The 26,548-nt window shown below is 35.7% G+C and overlaps 1 protein-coding gene across 8 annotated transcripts in view; it reads left to right on the plus strand.

Annotated features, from left to right (window-relative positions):
• Positions 1-26,548, plus strand: part of LOC145687990 (uncharacterized) — a 106,112-nt gene that overhangs the window by 13,320 nt on the left and 66,244 nt on the right. For 6 of the 8 annotated variants that reach the window (XM_081761634.1, XM_081761639.1, XM_081761635.1 and 3 more), the window contains exons 3-8: positions 1,318-1,568; positions 12,628-12,794; positions 20,125-20,244; positions 22,537-22,683; positions 24,883-25,047; positions 25,790-25,855. In XM_081761634.1, coding sequence (XP_081617760.1) covers positions 1,318-1,568; positions 12,628-12,794; positions 20,125-20,244; positions 22,537-22,683; positions 24,883-25,047; positions 25,790-25,855 — 916 coding nt within the window. The remainder of the gene's footprint in view (positions 1-1,317; positions 1,569-12,627; positions 12,795-20,124; positions 20,245-22,536; positions 22,684-24,882; positions 25,048-25,789; positions 25,856-26,548) is intronic. The other 2 variants (XM_081761637.1, XM_081761638.1) reach the window with 2 other exon arrangements.

Raw genomic sequence — 26,548 nt, forward strand, 5'->3', positions numbered from 1 at the left:
CTACCGCAAACTAGAAGAAATCACTGAGATATTATGAAGTTTTTATCCTGTGCTACTGAAACACTCCAAGTGTCCACAAAGCACTAAAAAGTGTTTAACATTTAACAGTTCGAATCAAGTAGGTTCATTTTGAAGGTATTAGAGAAAACTTGTTTTGTTTACTATTTTCATTTCTCTGCTTGTTTCACTATGAGCACTATTCCCTTAGAATGATCCATTCAAGTCTATTTACCTGTGTACAAAATCTACATTTGGTTATGAAAGTGTTAATCACTGTGACAAACCTCTAAAAGAAAGACATAATTAACATTTTCATAATCAAATACAAATTTTGTACATAGGTGAACAGACTTGAATGGATCATTCTAAGGGAATAGTGGACATAGTGAAACAAGTAGTGGAAGGGAAAGTACTAAACAAGCCAGATCTCTAGCATACATTTTACATCTTAAAAATGAATGGGCCTAGTTCAAAATGTTACGCGTTAAATACTTTCTTTGTGCTTTGTGGACATTTGAATTGTTTTGATAGCACAGGATTAAAAACTTTTATAATGTCTCAGTGATTTCTTCCAGTTTGCGGTAGGGGTGTTTGCGATTATTGCTCCAGCGCGGGCTGAAATATTAAGTTTTATCAGGGATACAAAAGAACCAGATGCAAAGTGAGCTCCTTTTCTACTAATAATTCAACTTTCCCTTTTCAAAATTTTAATATCTCTCGAATAATTTCCGCAGTTTTCTACTGCCACATGGTTTTATTATACCTAGTTATTTTTAAAATTGTAATTCCATTATTAAGAGCAACCTTGAACTTTATAAAGGTGAGAGATTTCGTGGTAAGGTGAATAGTTCTTTAGTTATTGCAATTTTCTATTCTACATCATAGACATTGTGAAGATGAATAATTAATTGAAATATTTTTTTAACAAAATAGACACTAAATGGCCTGAAATGACACGAAATGGCCTAAATTTAAACTTTGTCATAACAATATTTATATATAAATGTCTGTATTTTCATTTATTTTCGATAGTGTCTGAAGAAGGATATGCTAGATATCCGAAACAGTTACAAATTATAATTTAAAATACAGTGGGTTTTAAGCTTTGGTCAGTGTCTCTTTTGTTAAAACAATCAATCCAAAGCCATGAATAGTCTTAGAATTGAAATATATTTAAAATTAGAATGAATTGACATAGAAGGGGAAAATGTGACGTGGTTTCTTATCCCTGTATAGAAATTGAGTTTGAATCAATATTTAATGACTACTTAATGTTACGTCCCTGTGATTGGTTTACGGTTTTGCTTGTATTTCTAGGTTTTTCTTTGAAACAGACACATCGAGTATATTGTACACAGGTGACTTTCGAATAGCAGCAGCAGATGTCGATCGAATTCTTTCTGTATGCAAGAAGAAAAGAATTGATTCTTTGTATATAGACACCACATTTTTCAATCCGCAGCTGCGAAGTTTTCCCACCAGAAGTGAGAGTCTGAAGTTACTGTTGCAACTAATTTCCTCCTGGATCAAAAAAGGCAGTAATCATGTTGTATTACTAAAAATGCCAGGTAAGCGCATGCTATTTTATTGGAGGTAGTAATGTTGGATTCAAAGGAAGAGAAAGGTGGATAACTTTTCAATTCTGCTTCCTTAAGTTTTTCCTTGTTGTATTTCAAACACTACCCAGCAGCAAAATGCTTGTTCGTTCGCCTGTTCGAAACAAAGCATCTGAGAACATTATATAGGAGCTAAGAAACGTCAGAATTAAATTTGAATACTTACGGCTAGTGGCGTGCACAGAGGAGGCTCTCTGGGATTAAGCAAGATATTATGGACATTTACAGTATTAACACATACACACACAGATTATATATATATATATATATATCTACAGGCTTTCTTTACCGTGCAGCGTCGAGTAAGTCAACTAATATAAAATATATATATATGTAGGAAACAGGGGCAATATTTTGGGAAATGGTAGTATGAGTGATTCTAAGCAAAAAAAAAAAAAAAAAAAAAAAGTTCATATGAACATAGGTCCAAATCTCAACTGTTTGAGAGCTACAGGTTGTGAGCCATTTTTTATTTGGTTGCGTATTGTTCACCCTGTAACTATTTTACAGAGGGAAAACACAGTGGATTTGAAAGGTGATGGAATGACCTTTCCAACGGGATGCAACATGTGGCAGTGTTGTCTTTGAAGGGGAAGCTTTTGAGGGAAATTTGAGAAAGTTAAGGTTATTTAAAGAAATTTAATGGCAACACTGATTTCAAATATCTCTCAGTAACTTCTCTTCCAAAGACACCATTACCAAATATTGCATACCGTTGGAAAGGTTATTCCATCACCTTTCAAATTCGCTATGTGCCACCTCTGTAGAATACCTGCAGGGTGAACAATAATCAATATAAAGTAAAAGATGGTTCACAACCTGTAGCTCTCAAACTGTTCAGATTAAGATCTATGTTCATACGAACTTTTTTGCTTAGAATCACCCATACTACCATTTCCCAAAATATTGCCTCTTCCTCCTGCAGCCAAAAGTACCACCGGAAATAGCGAAGAAACTAGAAGCACTAGCGATTTAAGGTTTGCGAGAAACAATAATAGCAGTAGGGGCTCGTAAAACGGAGGTATGAGGTGGTTCGAAAAAGAGCGACAAATGGGGCATCTGGAGCAAAGTTATATTTTGTCAAACGATATTTTGTGGAACGATATACATTAACATGCATAATATAAGAAAGCACATGCAGAGAAACACAACGCCGTTGGTCCCATGTGTGTTCTGCACATAAGGACGAAGATATGTCCATGTAAATAGGTGTAAACAAAATAACAAGTGGCCCACTTGACCATCAATACTACGGCATGTATGTATGAGCTGTTAGAACAAATCGGACAAGATGAAGAAAGGGCGTGATAACAAGGAAGAAAAAATAGAGGAAACATCGTCAGCCCATTTATGTGACAGTGTTACATCATAATGACAATAGCCATTACATTATGTGGCAGAACCACTGTGTAATAAGCGAAAACCTGTCAAAGTGTATGTTCAAAATGGTGGCCGTCAGCTGCGATACAGACATCAAAATTTACTCTGCGTCAAGACAGTTCTGACAGGCACCTGAGACGTCTTACATGCCATTGTACTGAGGATCAAGTGGGACACTTATTTTGTTTGCACCTATCCACATGGCCGTATCTTCGTTCCTATATGCAGTACGCACATGGGACCAACGGCGTTGTGTTTCTCTGCGTGCGCTCTTTTATATTATACATGTTCATGTATATCGTTCCATTTAACAAAATATAACTTTGCTCCAGATGCCTCATTTGTCGCTCTTTTTCGAACCACCCCATACCTCCATTTTACGAGTCCCTACTGCTATTATTGTTTCTCGCAAACCTTACATCGCTAGTGTTTCTATATATATATATATATATCTCAGAGAGGTCCAGAAAATTTACTCACGGTTTGTAATGAAATAATTTGTAAGTAAAAAGATTTACACACACTAATGCAGTGCACAGTGAAGTGTAAGGTATTAAGTTTATCGTGGTAGGCAGAACTGACAATTTATGCTGTGCATGCGCGGGTGGTTGGTGGTGGAACTAACCAGTGCAGCAGAAGACAGTTGAGTAGCAACAGTGGCTAAGGTTTGCGTATTGTTTGTTGAACGCAAGGATGTACTGAGATTGTACTGGAAGTATGAGAAAATTCACGATACACAACGGCATTGGCAGAGAGTTTGGAACATCGCCACAAACACGTCGAACAATTGCCCACATTCGCGATAAATTCGAAGGCGACGGAACAGTTCAAGATGTGCACAAAGAAAGATCCGGCCGACCACGAATAGCTAGAAGTTCGGCGTCCAGTGCTGCGATATTGCAACATTTCACCCTATCACTGAAAAAAAAGGGGAGGGGGGCGTGGGAAAATAAGGTGAATCGGTCAAGTGTGTAAGACGCACTCTGAAGAGAGCAAAGTGGAAAGTTTACATTTCAAGACTGCTATACGTGATTAATGCGGACGACCCAGATCAAAGGATGGAGTACTGTGAATGGTTTCAGAACATAGTTGGCGAGGATAGGGAATTTGTAGCGAAGTTGTGTTTACTAACGAGGCGAAATTCAAACTTAACGGTACTGTGAATCGCCATAATTGTGTCTTCTGTTGTTCTGAAAATCCTCACGCTCATGTGGACAGGGCAGTGAATCTATCGAAGGTTGCTGTGTGGTGTGGTCTATCGGTGTGTGGTGTGATTGGTCCATTCTTCTTTGAAGGTACTGTAACTGGTGAGGTATCTTGATATGCTTCAGAGAAGTATTTTGCCTGCCATCCAAAACTCATATGGTGATGAACTTGTTTACATGCAGCAAGACTGAGCCCCACCTCACTTCTATGGAGATTGTCAGATTGTACCTCGATAAAGCTCTACCCCGACAGTGGATTGGTCGAAGAGATCCTGTTGAGTACCCACCTCGCTCTCCTAATTTGACACGTCTGGACTTTTGCCTCTGGGGGACTGTCAAGAATGACGTGTGTCGACAGAAACCATCAACAATGTATGAGCTACGTAAAAAAAAAAATAAATAAATCGTAGAATCATGTGCTACCATTACGCCACATACACTAACCTACTGAGGTAAATTCTTTTCGTTTTTTTCTTCTGTCGACTTCGTTTATGTTAGCGTTTTTGCCTCAGGTAGAAACTATTTCTACTACTGAACGCAGTGTAGTCATCGTAACTGTGTTTTGTGTAATGCAGGATTCATAGTAACTTAACCAAACCCTAAAATTTTTTTTCTTCAGAGTTTCAAGGTACCAGCAAGAATGATCCTATAGTTACCAAATTTTGAAGAGATCTTTTTACATTATCATGTACAAACGGTAAAAAGATAAATGAAAAATAACACAATTTAAATCAAATATTTGGTGAACCATGTATGTCTTACCATAGCACCCTGTAGCTCGAAAAGCGCCTGTTAGACGCAGTACAGTGAAATACGTTGTTCGCGTTGCAGAAATTTTTCGTGTTTTCAGAAGTCTTTCAATGTGGATAAGGCGAGTGTTGTATATAATGGTGTAAACCTGTAAATTCTTAGTTAAAAAACCCTGGTGAGCTTTGTAACCGATATATTTATCTTGTATATTTTTAGGGTTATACTTTAGCCCACAGTCCGAATATATATAATCTAGTCTACTATTTTTACCAAAATCCACTTAAACACTCCATCTTGATATTACCTTTTATTATAATACGTAATGAAGTAAACATTTACACCTTTTAAGTAACATACATGTTGATTTTACAAGATGGATCCTCTGTTATATTTTATGTTTCTCATTTCTATGACGACCAATAACACATATCGTCAGATTACCATGTCGACATAACATCAATAGTAATATCAGAAAGAAATTAATTCTCTTTCTTTCATATATTTTCTTCTTTGCAATCCTGAGCAACGTTCTTAATCGTGACGGGGACACATAGCCTCGTTGCTGCCGTCCCCCTTACTCCCCCTACTCATACTCATATTTTTTTCTTATTTTTAACTAGCCTGTGCATATTTCAATAGCACATATTGCCCGTAAATACAAGAGATAACTTAAGATTACGTGAAAAATACACAATATCGTTATATAATGACGCTCGAACAATAGGACTTTTTTTTGTTTACAATTTAAAAAAATAATAATCCTGGACCGTTAGATATTCCATCTAAGTTTTTGAATGACCCTCGTATATATAAAAATTACAATTCATATAATTATATATCATATTCACTTTATATTAATATCATTTTCATATTTATTTTAATTTTCATAATTAATTTTATTTTAATTATTCATACAATTCAGCGACAATAAGAGAAGGTACATTCAAAATATGGTATACGAGTTATTTAATTTTGAGTCCTAATTAAGTTTTTCCTCTCGATGCCATTAATACTTATTATAAATCGAAAGTTAACAAAATCTAAATTATTCTCTCGGGCATTATTAGGAAGGTTTTGGAAAAGATATTATTATGACATTCATATAATTGTTCTTTTGAACTAGAAAGGATCAAATACATTATATACATATAGATTCAAATAACATTTAAGTTACAAACGAAATATCGACAATGTTTAAAATGAAACAAGATAATCAACATCATAATAAAAACTAACACAAATAAAGAAATTATCATATTAAGTATTAATTTAAAGATTAAATGTCATTTATGTTAATCTTGGATACAACTTTAGAAGGAACTAATGTCTTAACTAGTTGAATCCATTTACTTTTAGCATATTTTGAAGGACGCCATAACTAGTTCATCAGTATTGCGTAAACCCAAAAGTTTACCAGTTTTCACATCCATTAGTTCGAAAACTTTAGGATTAATTTGTTTGATACATAAATATGGTCTTATACACAGGACCTTTACCATATTAAGAATTAGCATAGTTATCATAACTTTGATAAGCATTATTCATATTCATCTACATTAATACGTAATGAATTAAACATTTATATTATCTGTATAGAATTCAAATAAAAGTACGAATAACAAATGAAATCATTACGATATTTACAGTGAACTAACACAACAATCAATTGAATATGGTTTTCTCGGACGCCACAACACTAGCTTAGGTTACATTGCCAAAGGGTTCAGTTAAGTTACATTGTACGCTACAATCTTGTGTATTTTCCTGGCCATTGTGTGCTTCAACAGTATTCCGATTTCTATATTGTGAATTCCTGCCACCTATGAATCTATTAGGAAATCCATTTTGTGGAAAATGAAACCCATTATTTGTTTGATTCCTAAACGTGTTACGATTATTATTTCTGTTGTTATTCCTGTAATAAGATTCGGTTCTGGTACCGGTAAAATTTAGTTCATTTCTTCTGCCATTGAAAGGAAATCTATTATTATTTCGCATATTTGACACACCTTCTTTAACATTGATATTACGAACAGATGCATAATTAACTTGGCTACGATTAGGATTGACTTGACCTCGATTATTATTTTGTATCATAGATTGGGGGCGCGGTGGCTCAGTGGTAGAGCGTTCACCTCCGGTGCTTGGGGTCCCTGGTTCGATCTCAGCTCGCGCCGCATGGACTTTGTGGTGGACAAACACCGTGCTCATGGGTTTTCTCGGGTTTCTCCCGTTTCCTCCCACTTTCTTCATTCCACCATTTCACTCATCTCTCATCATCACCGTCTCCTTTAGCCTCAGCGGCATAACCGTGGGACGTGAAACTTAAACATTTCATTTCATTTGTATCATAGATTGACTTTCAAAATTTTGTACTATCATAATAAGATGGTTAAAGTAAACACACTGAGCTGAAATTAACATTTGTTGTAGCTTAAAAGGTAACAAAATACGAATGGACGTTATTATTCTTGATTCTGGTTGAAAAGAATTGATTGATTTCTATTCATTGTATGTCGATATCACAAAGTCAGTAATACTCCGGTCCAATTTAGGATGATAATGCCTGTTCCAGACTAATGCATCCCTATTGGCTAACATGAAGTCATTCTCAAAATTGGACAATAAGGCATTCTTATTATCAGAATAGTTACGCAAACCAATACTTTGGTAGCCTTAAACCATGTGGAACAGGGAGGTAATAAAACGTGCGGTAAAGTTTTTAAGAATTTGGATTCATCTGTAAAGACCAATATATTTATCTTGTATATTTTTATGGTTACACTTTAGCCCCCAGTCCGAATATTTATAATCTAGTCTACTACTTTTACCAAAATCCACTTATACACTCCATCTTTATATTACCTTTTATTATAATACGTAATGAAGTAAATATTTACACCTTTTAAATAACATACATATTGATTCTACAAGATGGATCCTCTGTTATATTTTATGTTTCTCGTTTCTATGACGACCAGTAACACACATCGTCAGATTACCATGTCGACATAACATCAATAATAATATCAGAAAGAAATTAATTCTATTTTTTTTTTTTTTTTTTTTTTTTTTTTTTTTTTTTTTTAGTTAACAATGTATTATTTCTGTTAAGAATTTAAAATTGTCACAACAATGGGCATATATTTTGAATTTTAATGAAAAATGAAAAAAATGATTCTTGATTGGTAGAGATAACAAATTTTTTTTTTGCAATCGACTTGGTTTAAAATTATAATAGAATATTTTTTTTACATATAAATTGGAACATATTTGACATTTTTTTTTTTTTTTTACAGACTGATAAACAGCAAATTCTGAACAGTTAATTATAAAAGAAAAACTTCTTCTAATGATTTTCCAGGAGGTAATGTACCTAAAATGGAAGCCACATTTCCTCGCTGTACTGCTATGCTGATACGTTGTATCAGAAAAGTAGAAGCCCGCTTGTCACCAGTAAGGTGTGCTATACGTTGGCCTACTTCTTTGATGAAATTGAGCCCTTCGAGACCCCAAATGCCGCTCGATTCAATGGCTACGGGCACGAACATGTATCTATTGAGGAGATCTTTATATTTTCTTCTTTTCTCGCATTCTCTGCGGGCTGCAATAGCTCCTTCTCGAGATGAAGAAAGAGTCAAATTAGATGACGCGAAAGTGTCAGAGCATGTGAAATCCCAGAGAAGAATCCTTCCCCTCTTCCATGGTACCAGCGTCATGCCATCTGGTCTTTTGCCATCAGATCTGTTACACCCCACAGGTTCACGGACAGATGGAACTTCCGCCGATGTGAGTGCTCTCCAGATAATGTCATTCACGTTCGAATGCCTCACATGTCTTCCGGAGCTACTTATACAAGACAGACCGTGTAGACCATTCTGCTTGACTGATGCACCACATTTAGAGCAGTTGTGTGATTCACAGATGTCTACTCCTAGGCGAAGTGCAACTGCAATACGAAAACTTTCGTTTGGAAGGTGCAGTCCTAGGGTGTGTGAAGGTAATGCCTGTAGCCAAGCACCTGAAATTGCTGATGAGGAGGCGAGAAGTCTAGCCTTATCCTCTTGACTGTCTGCTTCTTGTAATAACACTGATTGATGTAATTTGATGATTGGCTTGTCCCAAATTGATTGCGAACTTCTGCCCGTTATTTCAGGAGGGCTTAAACCATTCTATTTATATATATATATATATATATATATATATATATATATATATATATATATATATATATATATATATATATATATATATATATATATATATATATATATTCTTCTTTTTAACTATCTTGAGCATATTTCAATAGCACATATTGCCCGTAAATACAAGAGATAATGTTTAAGATTACATGAAAAATACATAATATCGTTATATAATGACGCTCGAACAATAGGACTTTTTTTGTTTACAATTAAAAAAAAAGAATCCTGGACCGTTAGATATTTCATATTAATTACCAAAGTTTTTGAATGACCTTGTATATATAAAAATTACAATTCATATAATTATATATCATTTTTACTTTCTATCAATATCATTTTCATATTTATTTTAATTTTCATAATTAATTTTATTTTAGTTATTCATACAATTCAGCGACGATAAGAGAAGGTACATTCAAAATATGATATACGAGTTATTTATTTTTGAGTCCTAATTAAGTTTTTCATTTCGATGCCATTAATCCTTATTATAAATCGAAAGTTAACAAAATCTTAATTATTCTCTCGGGCATAATTAGGAAGGTTTTGAAAAAGATATTATTATGACATTCATATAATTGTTCTTTGAACAAGAAAGGATCAAATACATTTTATATATATATATATATATATATATATATATATTCAAACGACGTACAAATTTCAAACGAAATATCGACAATGTTTATAATGAAACAAGATAATCAACATCATAATAAAACTAACACAAATAAAGAAATTATCATATTAAGTATTAATTTAAAGGTTAAATGTCATAATCTTGAATACAACTTCAGAAGGTACCAATGTCTTAACTAGCTGAATCCATTTACTTTTAGTATATTTTGCAGGACGCCATAACTTTAGTTCATCAATATTGCGTAAACCCAAAAGTTTACCAGTTTTCACATCCATTAGTTCGAAAACTTTAGGATTAATTTCTTTAATACATAAATAAGGACCTATATGCAGGACTTTTACTAAATATTTTTAAGAACACAAAGTCATTATCAAGAACAATACAAATAAAGAAATTATCATATTAAGAATCAGCATAGTTATCATAACTTTGATAAGCACTATTCGTATTCATCTACATTAGTACGTAATGAATTAAACATTTATATTATCTGTATAGAATTTAAATAAAGTACGAATAACAAACAAAATCATAACGATATTTAAAGCGAAATAAAGCAAAAATCAATTGATTACGGTTTTCTCGGATGCCGTAACTTCAGCTTAAGTTACATGACTGACGAATTCGTTTCAGTTGCATTGAAAGTCATAAACCGGAATACAGTCTTGCGCGTTATTTACTTCTACAATTCTTTGTTTCCTATTTTGAGAATTTTTGCCATCTATGAAATTTCTACGAAATCCAATTCGAGGGAAATTAGATCTAATGATTACCTGCTTCCTAAGTGTAGTATGATTACTATTTTTGTTGCTCCTAAGATTAGGTTCGATTACATTATCGGTACATGTGAATCTAACATTACTTTTCACATTGGGATCACACTTTACTCTCACAGTGATATTTCGAACTTGGTTTCGATTAAGGTTAGTTTGGCTCAGGTTAGTGTTGTATTGCACCATTGATGGATTTTCAAAACTTTGCAATGTCATACCTAAATGATTGAAGTCAACGCACTACACCGCATTCAGTAAAAAACACCATCAGAGTGTTCACTACTGTCATTTTGGTCTTTTCTTTGAATGAACATTTCAACAGCTCCAACTCAATCGACAATCACTACAAACATTGGTGGGAACACACGTTCTTTTTCTGAATTTCATGGGTACTGGAACCAACTTTCTTCCTGCTACATGAACCAATGTCACGTACATATCATTAAACGGTTCTCTTACAATTACTTCATCTCCAGGATTAATATCATGTTGAATATATCGCGAATATAAGCAATCAATAGGATTCATTAGACGAAGATGACCATAACTTTTTGCATATTGATGCATACTAAAATCTTCGTTACACGCAGCATCATTAAGGCAATCAAAAGCATTCGAATGAAAAGAGAAGTTGGGATAATCTGATCCAACCAATACCACATTATGTTTTTGCGAAAGCTCAGCAAATTTCACCAATGCAAACTTAGGATCTGTATTCTCTGTAGTTTCTGTGGAAGGTTCAGGTTCACTTAAAGCATTCATGCTAACCTGGGACGAAATTTCCTCGTTAACTGACAAATCTTCTTGTAACTCCTTACTTTGATTATTATGCTCAGTGATTACAGTTTCTACAACTTCTACAGAACTCTGAACCTTGGTGAACCTATGTAAAATTTGTTCCATCTTTGGATCACTCTGTTGAAGTTTCAACTGTATCTGTTGATTCATTTGCTCAATCCGTTGATTCATTTGCTCATTCCGTTGTGACAACTGACTAATACTGCCCATCTGTTGCTTCATTTGCTCTATCCGGATATCCCATTTAATATCCATCTGTTGCATTTGCTGATTCGTTTTCCTCAATCTGTTGTGACATTTGCTGACCAAGTTGTCTTATAAGGTCAGCTATATTCGTGGATGCGTTCGTTTCTATATTTCTACTTTCCTCATGTATACTTTCATTTCCGGTAACACTCATTTTAATGTTTCTATAAATCTTTCTTTTACTCCTTAACAAAGTATACTTCGTGTTGCTGGATTTACTAAAACTGCTACGTAATCTTAAAATCAGTCTAAAGGTTTCCGTGTTCAGTAGACTAGCATCTATTATTTAACGTTCTCTTATTCTTAAAGTATACCTACTATACTTCGGCACAACTCCACTTAAAAAATAATCCTGCGGCGGAAAGCACCATTTAAAATGTAACGACCAATATATTTATCTTGTATATTTTTAGGGTTACACTTTAGCCCACAGTCCGAATATTTATCCCACAACCCACAGTCCGAAACTAGTCTACTACTTTTACCAAAATCCACTTAAACACTCCATCTTGATATTACCTTTTATTATAATACGTAATGAAGTAAACATTTACACCTTCTAAATAACATACATGTTGATTCTACAAGATAGATCCTCTGTTATATTTTGTTTCTCGTTTCTATGATGACCAATAACACATATCGTCAGATTACCATGTCGACATAACATCAGTAGTAATATCAGAAAGAAATTAATTCTATTTCATTTTTATATTTTCTTCTTCTTTTTAACTAGCTTGTCCGTATTTCAATAGCACATATTGTCCGTAAATACAAGAGATAATGTTTAAGATTACATGAAAAATACACAATATCGTTATAGCTTATTCTTAATTTCACCCATACTTTAATTTTGTGTTCATGTTACAGTAACAAACAAGGCTCTGAGTGAGCACCGAAAGTTATGGACTTTCACGAAATTACAAAATAAGTACTTTAAAAAAAAGGTAAACATTCTGTGAACTCAACGAAAGTTGCATGCCTTCTTTTTCCAATAAAGTCTTTTATTTTCAGCAAATTATGGTTACGAGTTTCTGTATGTCGAGATATTTGAAACGCTTGGCTTGAAGATCCATGTTCCAGAATGGCTGCTAGAAAGCTTTAGTACTATTCCGTCTATAAGAAGAACATTTACGGAGGATGGTGAAAGTGCTGTTGTGCATGCTTTCTGTTTCGTGAAGGTAAATTGAGTTCTTTCTGAGGTACTTTCTCTCCTGAGCTGTATACAAATTCTTTTTATTTAAGTTGAATAGTTAAATTTTCCAAGTTTTTTCCTCCATATATTTGTTTTCTTTTGTTTTTATTTATTTTTCGAAGGTAATTAATGTCACAGCTATTAAAGTTACGTCACATGAGATACATAGGCTCGAAAAAAATATCTAAAAGTTTTTTTTTTTTTTTTTCATGGCTTGTTTTCTTAGAGAAATTTTAAGTTCTCTCCAACGTCGGGACTGCTTTTAATTTCTCCGTATCTAAAATCATACAACATTTGGTCCTGAATATTTTAAAAGCTTTTGCACGTAGCCCCGTATTGCTTGGACGAGCTTACCAGGAGGGGTATGTCTTACTCCCAAATCAACATATCTGTTTCGACAGATGGTCTACATCAATCATTAGCTCTCGTAATATACGGTGTACCTCTACCGTAATTAGAAGAAGTCCCATATTGCTTGGACGATCCTACTGTGAAGGGAATGCCAGAATCCTGCCTGTAGAGGGACTAACCAGCGGCTGGGGAAAAGTCCCAATCCCAGGTTTCTGGGTAAGGTTTCTGATCCCAGAGAAAGGGAGGAAACTCTGTAAGATATGGGCTGGCATCAAACTCAAATGGTGACATAATACGTACCATTGGAGCCGGGATGAGATATGGAAATATCTCGACGTGTGCGCAGTACCTCTACGCGACGGCGGTAGCTATTAGAATGACAGAGATAGGCAGGGCCGAGAACGATCAAGCCCCCTCGGACATGCCTGGGGCTCCCGAATTGGGTTGAACTCTGCCGGACTGTGGTCATACCGTGGGATTCGGTAGCATATGGGAGCTAATCCCAGGAACCTGGGTAACGGCGAGCATGTGTGGAAGGTGAGGTTGCCTCGAAACGCTTGGACACGATGCCTGCAGGGCATGAAAGGACCTTACTGTCTAGCAGGCCCGCCTCCACCAGTAGGTAGCTGGTGGGCAGGACTTCGATCCTGTCGCGCAGTGGGTGTATCCCACTCCCTGAGTGAATAGGGATTACACGCTATAGCGTCAAGGTAGAGGGACAGATCTTGATAGTGCACTTCGTGCACGTGGACTGAAGTCAATAATGGGGAAGAACGGGCAGGGTGCCTTGTTTGGCAGTACCTGGCCATTAAATAGACTGAACGGCCGCGGACACGCCCTCCATGCGTGCACGTAATGGTCTGAAGTAATAGACCACTAGATCCTAATGTAGATGTACAGTATACAAGAACACTAACGCTAACAGCGTTGTAGATTAGTATTAATCTAGAGTGCTTGTGTGTGAAATAGTACCGAAGTATTTTCTTTCTCTATACAATAACAGATTGAAGATTAAATAATAAACTTCATACGAATGTTGTTGTTTGTATCAGTAGCTCGTAAACAGTGTAAATATAAGTCTTCCAATAGGTCACATATCTTCATGTCTTTCCTTGGTACCTTTTAATTTGCCAGCAACATTTTTATTCTTTCGATAGGAATAGCCTATCATTATGGCCACCACTGGAGTCTAAATCCACTGATGGTATATTACACTTCAGAATCCTGTGTAGCGGAACACATTCGCTTCGCAATAGCTTTCGTACCGGCATTAACATTGTTGTTTTGTTGTTGTTTATGAGTGCTACTGTTAAAGTTTTTAACAGTGGTAATAGTAACGGAATAACTGGAAATTCTGTGAAACTGTAAGGATAGAGAATCATTGTTCATTAGTACTGCCAGAATCATTATTCATTAGTACTGTCATTTATTTCTATGAATGGATTCATTGTACCAAATTTAAACAAAAGTAGATATCATTCGTGTTCAAATCTTTCTTTTTATTATTATTATTATTATTTTTATTTATTTTTTTTTCACATTTATTTATCATCAATTGACCAATCTGTAAGAAGCGAAGTAACATAATTTACAAGTAGTGTGTGTCAGTGTTAGGAAAAGTCAACAATGGATACAATCTGCTAGCTAACAGTGTATTCCGCTATATACACTCAGTGTTGCCAGATATAAAGATTAAAAAGTAGCGAGGTTGTTCTCCAAAAGTTGCGGATTTGTATTTGTAGCCCAAACTTAAAAATGTCAGATGTCTGGGTTGGCAATGGTCAGACTGCAGTTTCAAACTGTTGGCGGTGGTGGTTAGGGAAAACTCCATACTACGTCATCTGCAATACGACTGCAGTGTGCGGTGAACTGGGCAGGCGGGGATAATATAAAATGGGCCACTTTTCTGATTTTCAAGGAGTCATGTTTTAAACAGCTCTCCTTAACTATAAGGCCCATGCCTTAACTGAGACAGCAATACGGTCAGTGATACTGCAACAGCGCAAACTCTAGTGTTGTCAGACCTGGAGATTACAAAAAAAAAAAAAAAAAAAAAAAAAAAAAAAAAAAAAAAAAAAAAAAAAAAAAAACTAAAACAAGAATTGAACTAGTATCGAACATGTTAGTTTTAGTAAAACTATTTTTCATTGTGAATAGAACACTCTAACTAACTCTATGGCCTATGGAACCCGGAGGTTCAATGCCGCGTTCACAAAAGCTCTCCACTGACTTCTATCCTTAGCTAACTGCATCCAGTTTCTACTTTGTATTCCAATCTCTGCGAGATTCATCTTAATATTGTCCTCCCATCTGCGCCTAGGTCTTCCTAATGGTCGTTTTCCGATTGGTCTTCCTGTCAAGACTTTGAAAGTGTTTCTACTTTCTTCCATTCTAGCTACATGACCCGCCCACCTAAGTCTCCTAGACTTGACGACCCTAACAATGGTGGGTAAACCATATAAATTATGTAGTTCTTCGTTATGAAGTTTCCGCCATTCCCCATTCCCGTTCCTCTTGGGTCCGAATATTCGTCTCAGGATCTTGTTCTCAAATACTTTCAGTCTATGTTCTTCCCTCAGAGTAAGTGACCATGTTTCGCAACCATACAGAACAACAGGCATGATTATCTTTTTGTATATTTTAAGCTTCAAATTCCTCGACAGAATTCGCGATGACAAGAGATTTTGAACCGAATAGCAACACGAATTCCCTGCTTTTAGTCGACATTTAATTTCTCCGTGAATATGATTTTCCTCTGTTAATATTGATCCTAGATATTTGAAACTATCCACTTTATCAAAAGTATTATTTAATATTTTAACGCATCCATAATTTGCTGTATTCCGGTCCCGACGCACTTCCATGTATTTAGTTTTCTCTGCATTTACTTCTAAACCCATGTCCCTGCAAGCATTTAATAAGATCTCTGCATTTCTTTCTACTGTTCTTCTATCATCCCCTATTAAATTTACATCATCAGCATATGCCATAACCTGGTGAATACCGTTCAACTCTAGGCCCTGGTTGCTATCTTTGATTTTCCTTATAGCGTATTCCAGAACGAAGTTAAATAATAATGGCGACAACGCATCTCCTTGTTTCAGGCCATTTTCGACGTGAAAGCTCGTGGACAAAAATTTTCCTACCCGGACTTTACTTTGGGATTCATTTAAACATATCTTAATTACTCTAATTAGCTTTCTCAGTATTCCAAGTTCTGTAAGAACGTTGTATAATGTTTCTCTCCTAACCGAGTCGTACGCCTTTCTAAAATCAATAAATAGTTGATGTACCGGGGTATTGTATTCCCACTTTTTTTCGAGTATTTGTCGAATGGTAAATAGTTGATCGATTTCGTCTAAATCCGCACTGATAATCTCCAATAATTTCATCTGCATATGGGGTCAGCCTTGCTAATAGAATATTTGAAAGGATTTTATAGGATGTTGACAGAAGAGAAATGCCTCGTTAATTATTACAGTCAATTTTGTCGCCTTTCTTGTGAATTAGAACAATGATTGATTCTTTCCACTCTTGTCGCAATTCTTCCTTGTTCCAGATAAGGAGAATGAGTTTGTGTATCTTGTTCCACAATTTTTCGCCTCCAGCTAAAATTAACTCAGCCGGAATTTCATCTACACCCAGAGATTTGTGTTTCTTTAATTTCTTTATAGCGGTTTCTACTTCTATTCGGTTGGGTTCTGGAATATACGGTTCTGCGGTGTGCATCTCCTTTTCTCCACGCACACTAGTTTTTGCTTGCGTGTTAAGCAAATCGTCAAAGAAATCTTTCCATCTATTTAAGATGCTATCCGTGTCAGTGAGAACTGTACCGTCAGATTTCTTTAATATATAAGCACGAGGTTATAGCCTTTCTTAAATTCGTTGATTCCCTTATACATATCCCGTATGTTTTTTATTTTTACTATTTTTTTCAAGTTCCTTAATTTTAGCTTTCAGAAAATCTTTTTTTTTTGTTTTTTTTTTTCCTAAAAGTTTTGGAAGTTTCCCGCCTGATATCTGCGAACTTTTGTGTAGTCATTTCATTCAGATTTTGTAGCCAGCGTAATTTTGCCTGTTTTCTCTTCTCTGCTAGTTTTATGCATTCCTGGTCGAACCATGGTTTGTTCCTACGTATTTCCGTGTGTCCCAATTTTTCTTTTGCTGAAATTTTAATGCTATCTCTAATTGCAATCCAGTTATCTTCAACACTAGTGCACTCCGAATCTTCTAAAGCCGAGAATCTATTCGAAACTTCAATCTGATATTTCTCTCTTAACTGGTTCTCTTCTAATTTCTTTAAATTGAATCTCTCCGTTTTCGGACAAAAAATATTACCTTTATTCAACGATAATCTCTCTCGTATTATCGCTGCTACCAGGTAGTGGTCAGTGTCACACTCAGCCCCTCTAAACGACCGGACATCAATTATGCTAGATTGCCTTCTTCTATCTACTAAAACGTGATCAATTTGATTATGTGTTTCCCGTCTGGTGTTGTCCAAGTGTATTTATGAACGTCGCGATGTGGGAATTTTTACTCTTCACGATTAGGTTTTTGGTTGTTGCCTGAATAGAACACTCAATAAACAAAACTTTTATTGTATTATGTGAAACTAATAATTCGTGATTTCGTATATAAAAATAAAAATGTGGCTCATTATTAAGTGTTATAACCTGCAGATAATTAAAAATAGCCCAAAAAGTAGCGTGTCATCCAATTGGAAATTTTGGTAGCGAGGCCATTTAAAAAATCGCCCAATTCATTACTTGTAGGCCAATCTGGCAACTGCATACACTGTTTTTTTCAAAGTGAAAACTGTGTTATGATTGGAAATGAACGCCATACTTTTACCGTCACAAAAGTTAGTTTTTCTTTCGATTTTCTACAAAATACACATGAGAATTTATCTTGAAATGTGTTGTTTTCGTCAGCTCGATGTGGTGTCATTCATTGATATACACGATCCGGCAATTAAGTAAGGAGACTGGTTTTATTGTGAGCAAAGATAATTTAATAATACCTGTTTATTTTTCAAAGTACATCCCTCCTGCGTCAGTACAGCGAATGGCACGATCACGCAAAAAGTAGAACGACCTTTGCAACTCAGTTTGTAGTATGTTCTGTAATTCCATTGTCACAGTTGCTTGGGTGTCTTCAACATTGTCAAAAAGTCGTCCTTTTAATTGTATCTTCAGTTTATGGAACAGAAAATAGTCCCAGAGGGACATATCTGGCGAATAAGGAAGGGGGGGACGCTGCAGCACACACACACACACACACACACACACACACACACACACACTTGTTTTTTGGCCAGATATTCCTCAACAAGTACTACCTGGTGAGCGAGTGCATTGTCATGGATAACAAACTAGCTACTTGGGGCTAAGTATTCAGGCCAAATACGACAAATTCTCTTTATGAAACGGGGGGCGCGGTGGCTGTGGTAGAGCGTTCGCCTCCGGTACTTGGGGTCCCTGGTTCAATCCCAGCTCGCGCCGTGTGGACTTTGTGGTGGACAAACACCGTGCTCGTGGGTTTTCTCTGGGTTCTCCCGTTTCCTCCCACTTTCTTCATTCAACCATTTCACTCATCTCTCATCATCACCGTCTCCTTTAGCCTCATCGGCATAACCGTGGAACGTAAAACTTAAAGATTTCATTTCATTTTTTTTTTCTCGTTCTGAAAGACTCCAGAACATTTAAACAAAACTGGGCATTCAGTGTGTGACCATCTGGTACAAATTCAGGATGTAGAATTTGTACATCCTCTGTCCACTGTCGTAGACATCCTCTTCCACATCCTCTTCCACTGTCGTAGAATTTGTACATCCTCTTCCACTGTCGTAGAAACACGGGAGCATTGTATTCACTTTTAACTTCTGAAGTTGAAGGTTTTTACTGGGGACTTCCATTCGGAATTCTGACGTTTAGTAGCTGGATCATAACGACAGGAATACCTGACGCCGCCACTAAAAGATTCTGAATCATGCATTTTTGGATAGAGCATATTAGAAGTCTAAGACGATAACGTACCTCCTGAAGTCTATGGCTAGTAGCTTTGAAGATACTCACCTGCAAAGTTCATTTTTCCACACTTTTGAGAGCCTATATCTGTGAGAACAAAGCGATTCCGAGGAAATACTTACTATATTTTTTTCTTATTTTTGTGAGTAGATTCATTTTTTGAAACATTCTGTATATAAGAAAATTAATTGAATGTTTAAGAAAGTTATGTATGTGTGAGAAGATCCGCTCATTTGGCTGACAATAAAACCAATGCTTTTACCATGCAACAAATATTTTTAATTAAAACTGCTACTGAAACAACAAAAATCACTGTAAACACATTAAAATCTGAGAAGAGTAGCATACCGTTTTTCAGCTGCGTAGAAAAATGAATAATTTTTGAAGACCAGTTTTATAATAATAATAACAACATTAATAATTTATGATTAATATTCATAAAAGCATAGTAAACATATCTCAAGGAAACTGGTGTAAACTCCCTACAAATACTGTTGACAATGAAGTTGGAGTGTTCTGAATTTGCACAAGCAGCACAGAAATGTAAATGGGCTTCAAATAACAGTACAGTTTGACGGAGTTACAATGTACTTGTCACATACAAAGAACTAATTTGAAAGACGAAATATAGAAATTTGCTGCACTTGGCTTTCAATGCTATGATCTTTTGAAATTACTGCGCATTCTTTTTCTGATTATACATTTAATTAAAAAATGTTACGTTTTACAGTGTCTCAATATTTAGAAAAAAAATGTTTTAATGTTCATAATTTTCCAACTTAGTGATTGATTCTAGTCTTATCTCACGTTTAACCTGAAAATTCGCAAACAGTGTCTGGAAGAAATGCAAAATTTGCAATTTCAAAATGCCAAAGAAATCTCTAATAATGGAAGTAATTTAGAGTATCAATTTTTTTTTTTTTTTTTCTGTTTTAGGGTATATTTAACACCAATAGCGGCCGAATGCATTCGCTAAAATGCTGTAAACCCTGGAAATTTGTTAGAAATATTAAGCCAGCAGCCATGTGGTATCTTAAAGAAGAGGATAAATTTCGGGTAAGTCCTTAGTGTTTGTGAACAGCAAAATGCTAATCTTGGTATATAAAGATATGATGGGGGAAGGGCGAAAGTGGATATTTACGTCTTTGATCGCATTCAGCATGTCAAAATAAGTGCTCATGCAAATCTTGACAACATAATCACAATTGTTTTGGCAGAAAAACGGATTTAATCATTTCCGTTCCCGTTTCAAGATGTCTAGCAGAATCGTAGACATGAAGACGCATATAACTTAACCCCTAATTAAAGCAAAAATACACATTATATTACAATTAATTGAACTACAATTTGAATTACAATTAATTGAACTAACAACGGAAAAAATATTATTATTATTATTATTATTATTCCGTATTTTGTATCCACTGCAGTTGCTCTTAATTTATGCAAGTGTGACAGGTTACGTTCTGTGAAGCAGAACGTTATCATAATTTGTCTGTGTCCAACTGCATTGACGAAATCAGCAAATAACATTAAAATTCCTCTGTCCGTTTTCTGCGAAATTTCCATTATTGGTGCAAGTGAATGAGATATCCATATTATATGCATCAACAGATCTCTATATACCAAATTATTGCTCTATATTTGGCATATAAAAAAGACCGCAAGCGATATTGACTTAGTGCAAGTGAATGAGCTGTCAATATTTGAACCAAAATCTCTCATAAATCAAATTTGTTGGCGTCCAGTAATTCAAAAGAAACATACGATAATAATAGTTTTTCTCATCGTCCTTCCATTAGGGGTTACGAGTTCAACCGAACGCATCCGATCAAGATCAAACTTGGCGTTTTGGCAGGCTTTGACCATCTATATAAGCGTCTGAAATATGTTAAGCAGTATATTGGTTCCCGAGCTATGGGCGATCAAATCTTGCGTCATCTTTTCGAATACTACAAAAAGAAAAGTACACCAAACTCATGCCATTGGGGGATCAAACTGGACATGGTGGTAAACCATAAACTGTCATACAAGAGTTTAAAATATTACGGTATGCAGTCTTCTTTTTCCTAAGTTACGCACCATCAAGTATCGTAAGTCAATTTGTTGGGCATAGTAAAAATATAATAAATACTGTTCAAATAGCAATTGAAGGCAAGTGTTAAACAGAAACGAAATGAACATCAGATAAAGGTCGAATTTTTACGACCACAAGTATTCAGTTGTCTAAAATTAATTATGGCTATAACGTTCTGCAGGCAATGACTGGTCGTCGTTCTAAAAATGATCCCGATCAACAGTAGTTTTAGTGTGATGATGGGACCTACAAACGGACGTTCTCTTTTATACCTTCCTTTGTTCTGTAGATATATATAACCCAACGAAACATATATACTGAAGGATTATTTTTATTTTGGAAAGAACTCTCATCCTAAGGTTGCCAACACAATGGTTATTACTTATGGAGATATTATCACAATCTGTATCAAGGAACTTACCAATAAGAGAGCAAGAAGACAACAACTTCTTTTGATATGGGTTTAAGAATAGCGATAGGGTATGTTATTTGCCCCATTCATATTTTAGAGTTGTTTGGCCAGTTACTCGAAACTCGTTTTAGGCTCAGGGGTCTGTTAATCTTTTCATGATCTCAAAAGTAGAAACTAATAAAGGGTGTTGAAAGTTAAGCAAGGACTGCGGGGGCATACTGCTAGAGCGCGCACCTCTGATACGTGGGGTTCTTTGTTCGATCCCAGCTCGCGCTAAGTGAGCTTAGTTGTGGAAAAACACCGTGCACATAGGTTTCCTCGGGGTTCTCCTGTCCTCTCACCTTTTTATTCCACCATTTTAGTCATTGTAAACATCATCGCCTCCCTTGACCTGGGAACATAAATGTGGGACGTTAAACAACATTTAAAAAATTAAGCCTAATTATAACTAACTTGCTCAGTGTATCAGATTTAAATTATAATCGTTGCATTTGTTAAAAAGAACGACCAGTCGACTGAAACTTCGTTTTTATGTTTAGTTGGTGAATCGTATAGAGATTTTTGTTACCTTTTAACATCTGTGTAATTGTTGGTTTCAATAGAAGTGTCGAACTATCATTTACCAAAGAAGCACTTGATAAATACAGAATTTACATGGCAGGTCAACAGTCAGAATACTTAGTTTATGAGGGTTTCCATTTCAATATTCTATACTGTTAAACAATGTATTGATCTATAAAATTTAATGATATTACTGCTTACCTTACCATTGATTAGAGTTTGAGTGGAAAATATGGTGGTTTTATCTTCGGTTTCCGTATATAGTAATATTTTATTTATTTATTTATTTATTTTTCAGCAGTACGTAAAAGATGAAGGGAACGAAAGGTATAAAGTACTGTCGTCCATGCATGGTTCGTACTCAGAAATAGTGGCTGTTATACAATACCTGAAGCCCAAAACAGTGACAGCCACAGTTGTTCCACCACCTCTAGTGCAGGACACGGTAAGTGTGGTTATTGTTTTTCCCATATTTCAGTCACGACAATTCTAAGGTCAGGAATACCTTTGAAATGTCGAAAGTTATTAACATTTCAGAGATACTTTGATTTTAGAATTAACCTTATTTTTAGAAGTGTACATGATCGGTCCTGTCTGGAAGCTTGGTTGTTTGGAATTTAGAACACCTTTTCTGCAGCAAGGCTGTAAGAGTCGTGGTCCTTCAGCTTACGGAGAAATCAGAACTACCATATTGCTTTCAAATTTCAGGGATCTGTACATTGCATAAGTGTAAGGGTCCTTTTTTTTCCCTCTTTACTAGTGTTTTCCTACATTTATACTTACGTAATCATAGAAGTTCAGTGGCAGTCACAGAAATCAATATCAGAATTTTAGGTGAACCTTGCTATAGATTATCACCTACTTGCCCCAGACTTTGGAAACGAAATGATTATACGCAGAATTGATCAAATATTCAAATTGAAATGAAACGATGATTTTTTTTTTAACTTTCCAATTCCATATTTAAAAAAGAAGTTTTTCTTTCTACATAAAATTTGTGCCAGAGAACTTCCTTATCTTTTACCTGTTCATTCGTTTTTTTTTTTTTTTTTTTTTTTTTTTTTTTTTTTTTTTTTAACCGATACCTGTTGATGAAAGTAAAAGCAGAGGATAAGAATTGTGTAGAGTGTGTTTGTGTGTTTTGAAAGATGAAATTGTTAGAATAGAAATTATGATGCATGTGGTTTTTGTTCTTCTTACAACCAGAAACTTTTTTTTTTTTTAGCTGGTGACAGTAATTATTCAATTGTTTTCTTTCAAGACACGAAATCAACGCGTAAGTATATAGTTTTATACTATATAGTAGCCTTTGTCTGACTGGGGGCTCTGCCCCCAGACCCCCGTGTTTGCTCGGCCTACGGCTTCGCATCTCTTATGTATCAGCCTTTGCATCAAGAATGAATTTCGTGCATTTGCTCTTAATATTTCGTGAATTCGGCCAGCTGGAGGCTTTGCCTCCAATCCTCTGCGTTTGCTCGGCCTATAGCCTCGCATTTGTAAACCCACGATTCTACCGAATTTCAAGATTCTTCTCTTATTTCAACTATGTAAAAGATTACATTTTGTATCATAAGAAAACGCCCATTTAATTAACATAGGAAATTCTTCCCCCCTTTAGATCTCTTAAAAACTTAAAATATTCACTTTTGACAATTTTTCTGTGGGTTAGTTTCGAAAGGCTACAATCAGCCAAATTTCATCATTCTAATCCTGCCAGAAGTGCCTAAATATCTTTGGGTGTAGATGTCCCATGTAAATAACATGGGAAAGATTTTTCAGTTCCCCATAAAACTACCCTGCAGTTGGATTTTTTTTTATTTTTGGTGATTTACTTAGGTAACGGTAACGAAAACATACAAGCATACCGAATTTCAAGATTTTATTCCAATTCCAAATACCTAAAATATGAGATTATAGGTCCAAAAAAGCCCCATTTAAATAGCATAGGGTTTTTCTTCGTCGGCCCTGTAGACCCTCTAAAAATTAAAAATAAAAATGTGCAAGTTTTCTGACGGTAAGTCCCAGAAAGCTACTAGAAAGCCCTAAAGGAAGTGCCCAATAATTTGGAGGTGTAAAAGGTATCCCAGTAAATAACACGGGAAAGATTTTTCAGTTCCTCATAAAACCCTCTAAAATTGGAAAGGTTTATTTTTAGTGATTTACTTAGGTAAAGCTAACAAAAACGTACAAGCATACCGAATTTCAAGATTTTATTCTAGTTAGGTTCCACCTCAGGCCATATTAGTTTGTAGTAGACAGTATAATCACCGTACTTTTGTCGGAGTTCTCCCATTTTGTTTCACGTTTTCTTTCCATAAATCTTCTATCACTTACTTGCGTTCGTAATCCATCTCCTTTAAGCTAAATTATATCACATTAAAATTAAAAAAAAAAAAAAAAAAAAAAAAAAAAAAAAAAAAAAAGGTTAATTTAAAATTCCATTGCGCGATCTGCAGGGGTCAAACAATAGTTGAGCCTTTTGTCCCCAGCGAAACAAACGATTTAATACAAAATAATCATCTACTACTATAACTTTTCAGGTCTCGTGTGGTGACCTAGGCGCCCTATTTTATATATATTTAAATTGCATTAGTGCAGCTGAGACGTAATTACTTAACACAATTTTCATTTTCATTTTTATTAGGTGGACGAAATTTTGAAAAGAATTGCAGATGAAGCAGACAGTCCATTTACCAGCAATAGTGCACTGGTGGCAAGCGAACCGGTAGGAGGGGAAAATATATGTGTAGTAACTTACGATGATGCCTTACCATTCGGCACGTCAGTAACGCTGAAGTCTGACGAAACGGTAAGTTATGTCCTTAAATATTCTTATGAGGGCAAGTAATACAGAATAGTAATTAAGTTACCGTATTACATACTGTGAAAGGTCTGAGAGGGAAATATATTATTGTCGACAGCAGTGAAGAGTTTACATAGAAGATGGGCTTAACTCTGTAATTTGTAGACTTGCTCAAAATTAGGATTATATTTCCGGGGATTCTGGCTCCTATATCCTTGTAAGCCTGTCATGTATGAGGGATGACGTCCCTCGGCGATCACACTACCCGGGAAGTGATGCAGAAAGGAAATGGCCTGGAGCCTTTGTGAGGTACCATCCCGGTATTTGTCTGGTGTGAATGAGGAACGCTCAGGAAAACCCTCACTCAGGGTGGAAGAGGCTTTTACACTTTTCCAATCGTGTGTCCTCATCGGGAATCAAACTCGGGACCGATCTACTTGCTCAAGATTTGGGTTTGTTCAAGAACAGTATGCGGCTTTGAAATTTCGTTTTCGTCTGAAAAAATCTGGTAGGGAATCATGCCAATGTTGCGGAGAGATCTTTCAGCACAATCAATCAGCCAAGTAACTGAAACCAGACAGTCTCTCTATATTGCTAAGGTTAAGTCGCAGAGACACTCATTTTTAGGTAAAGAATACTTTTTTTTTTTTTTTTAAATTTATATAATAGGGTTTGTTAAGCTAACAAACCGATACTCTCCGAAGAATGTCCTCTTTAGATTGTAACGTATATATTGATTTTGTTACAGCTTTGTGTTGCAGACCAAGCCGCCTTGTCCGGAGAGGAAACTGAGGAAGCCATGGATGTCAAAGAAGTACGAATTTTGTATTTCGTTCTTTTTTTTTTTTTTTTTTTTTTTTTACTAGAATAATTGAATAGAATTGAATACTAGAATTTACTAGAATAATTTCTTTTGCTAGAATAATTATTCTTCTTTTCTTGCCAGCAAAGATACCTTATAAGATTGGAAAGAGTGGCCCCGCGTAGCGTAGTCGCTAACGCTCTCGACTTTAGTGCGAGTGGTCTCTGGTTCGTTTCCCAGTGGGGATACTCGGTCGAAAAAGTGTAACAGCTTTTTCAGGCCAGCCATTTTGAGTAAGGTTTTTCCTCGGTTTCCCTCACTCACACCAGGCAAATGCTGGGATGGAAAAAAAAATGAAATCTTTGAGTTTTACGTCCCACGCTTATGCCGGTTAGGCTAAAGGAGACGGTGATTATGAGAAATGAATGAAATGATGAAATGAAGAAAGTGGGAGGAAACGGGAGAACCCCGAGAAAACCCACGCACATGGTGTTTGTCCACCACAAAGTTCACTTGGCGGGAGCAGGGTTTGAACCCGGGACCCCATGCACCAGAGGTGCAAATGCTGGGATGGTACGTAACATAATGGTCCCAGGCCGCGTCCTTCCTTCCCTTTAATCGGATAGTGTGATCCCTCATATACGTAGGCTAAATGGTCTTAGATGCCGACGGTCCAGAAATATAATTCCTAATCCTAAGTTTGGA

Source organism: Thermobia domestica, chromosome 6, assembly GCF_964235325.1.
Source record: "Thermobia domestica chromosome 6, izTheDome1.hap1.1, whole genome shotgun sequence".
NCBI lineage: Eukaryota > Metazoa > Arthropoda > Insecta > Zygentoma > Lepismatidae > Thermobia > Thermobia domestica.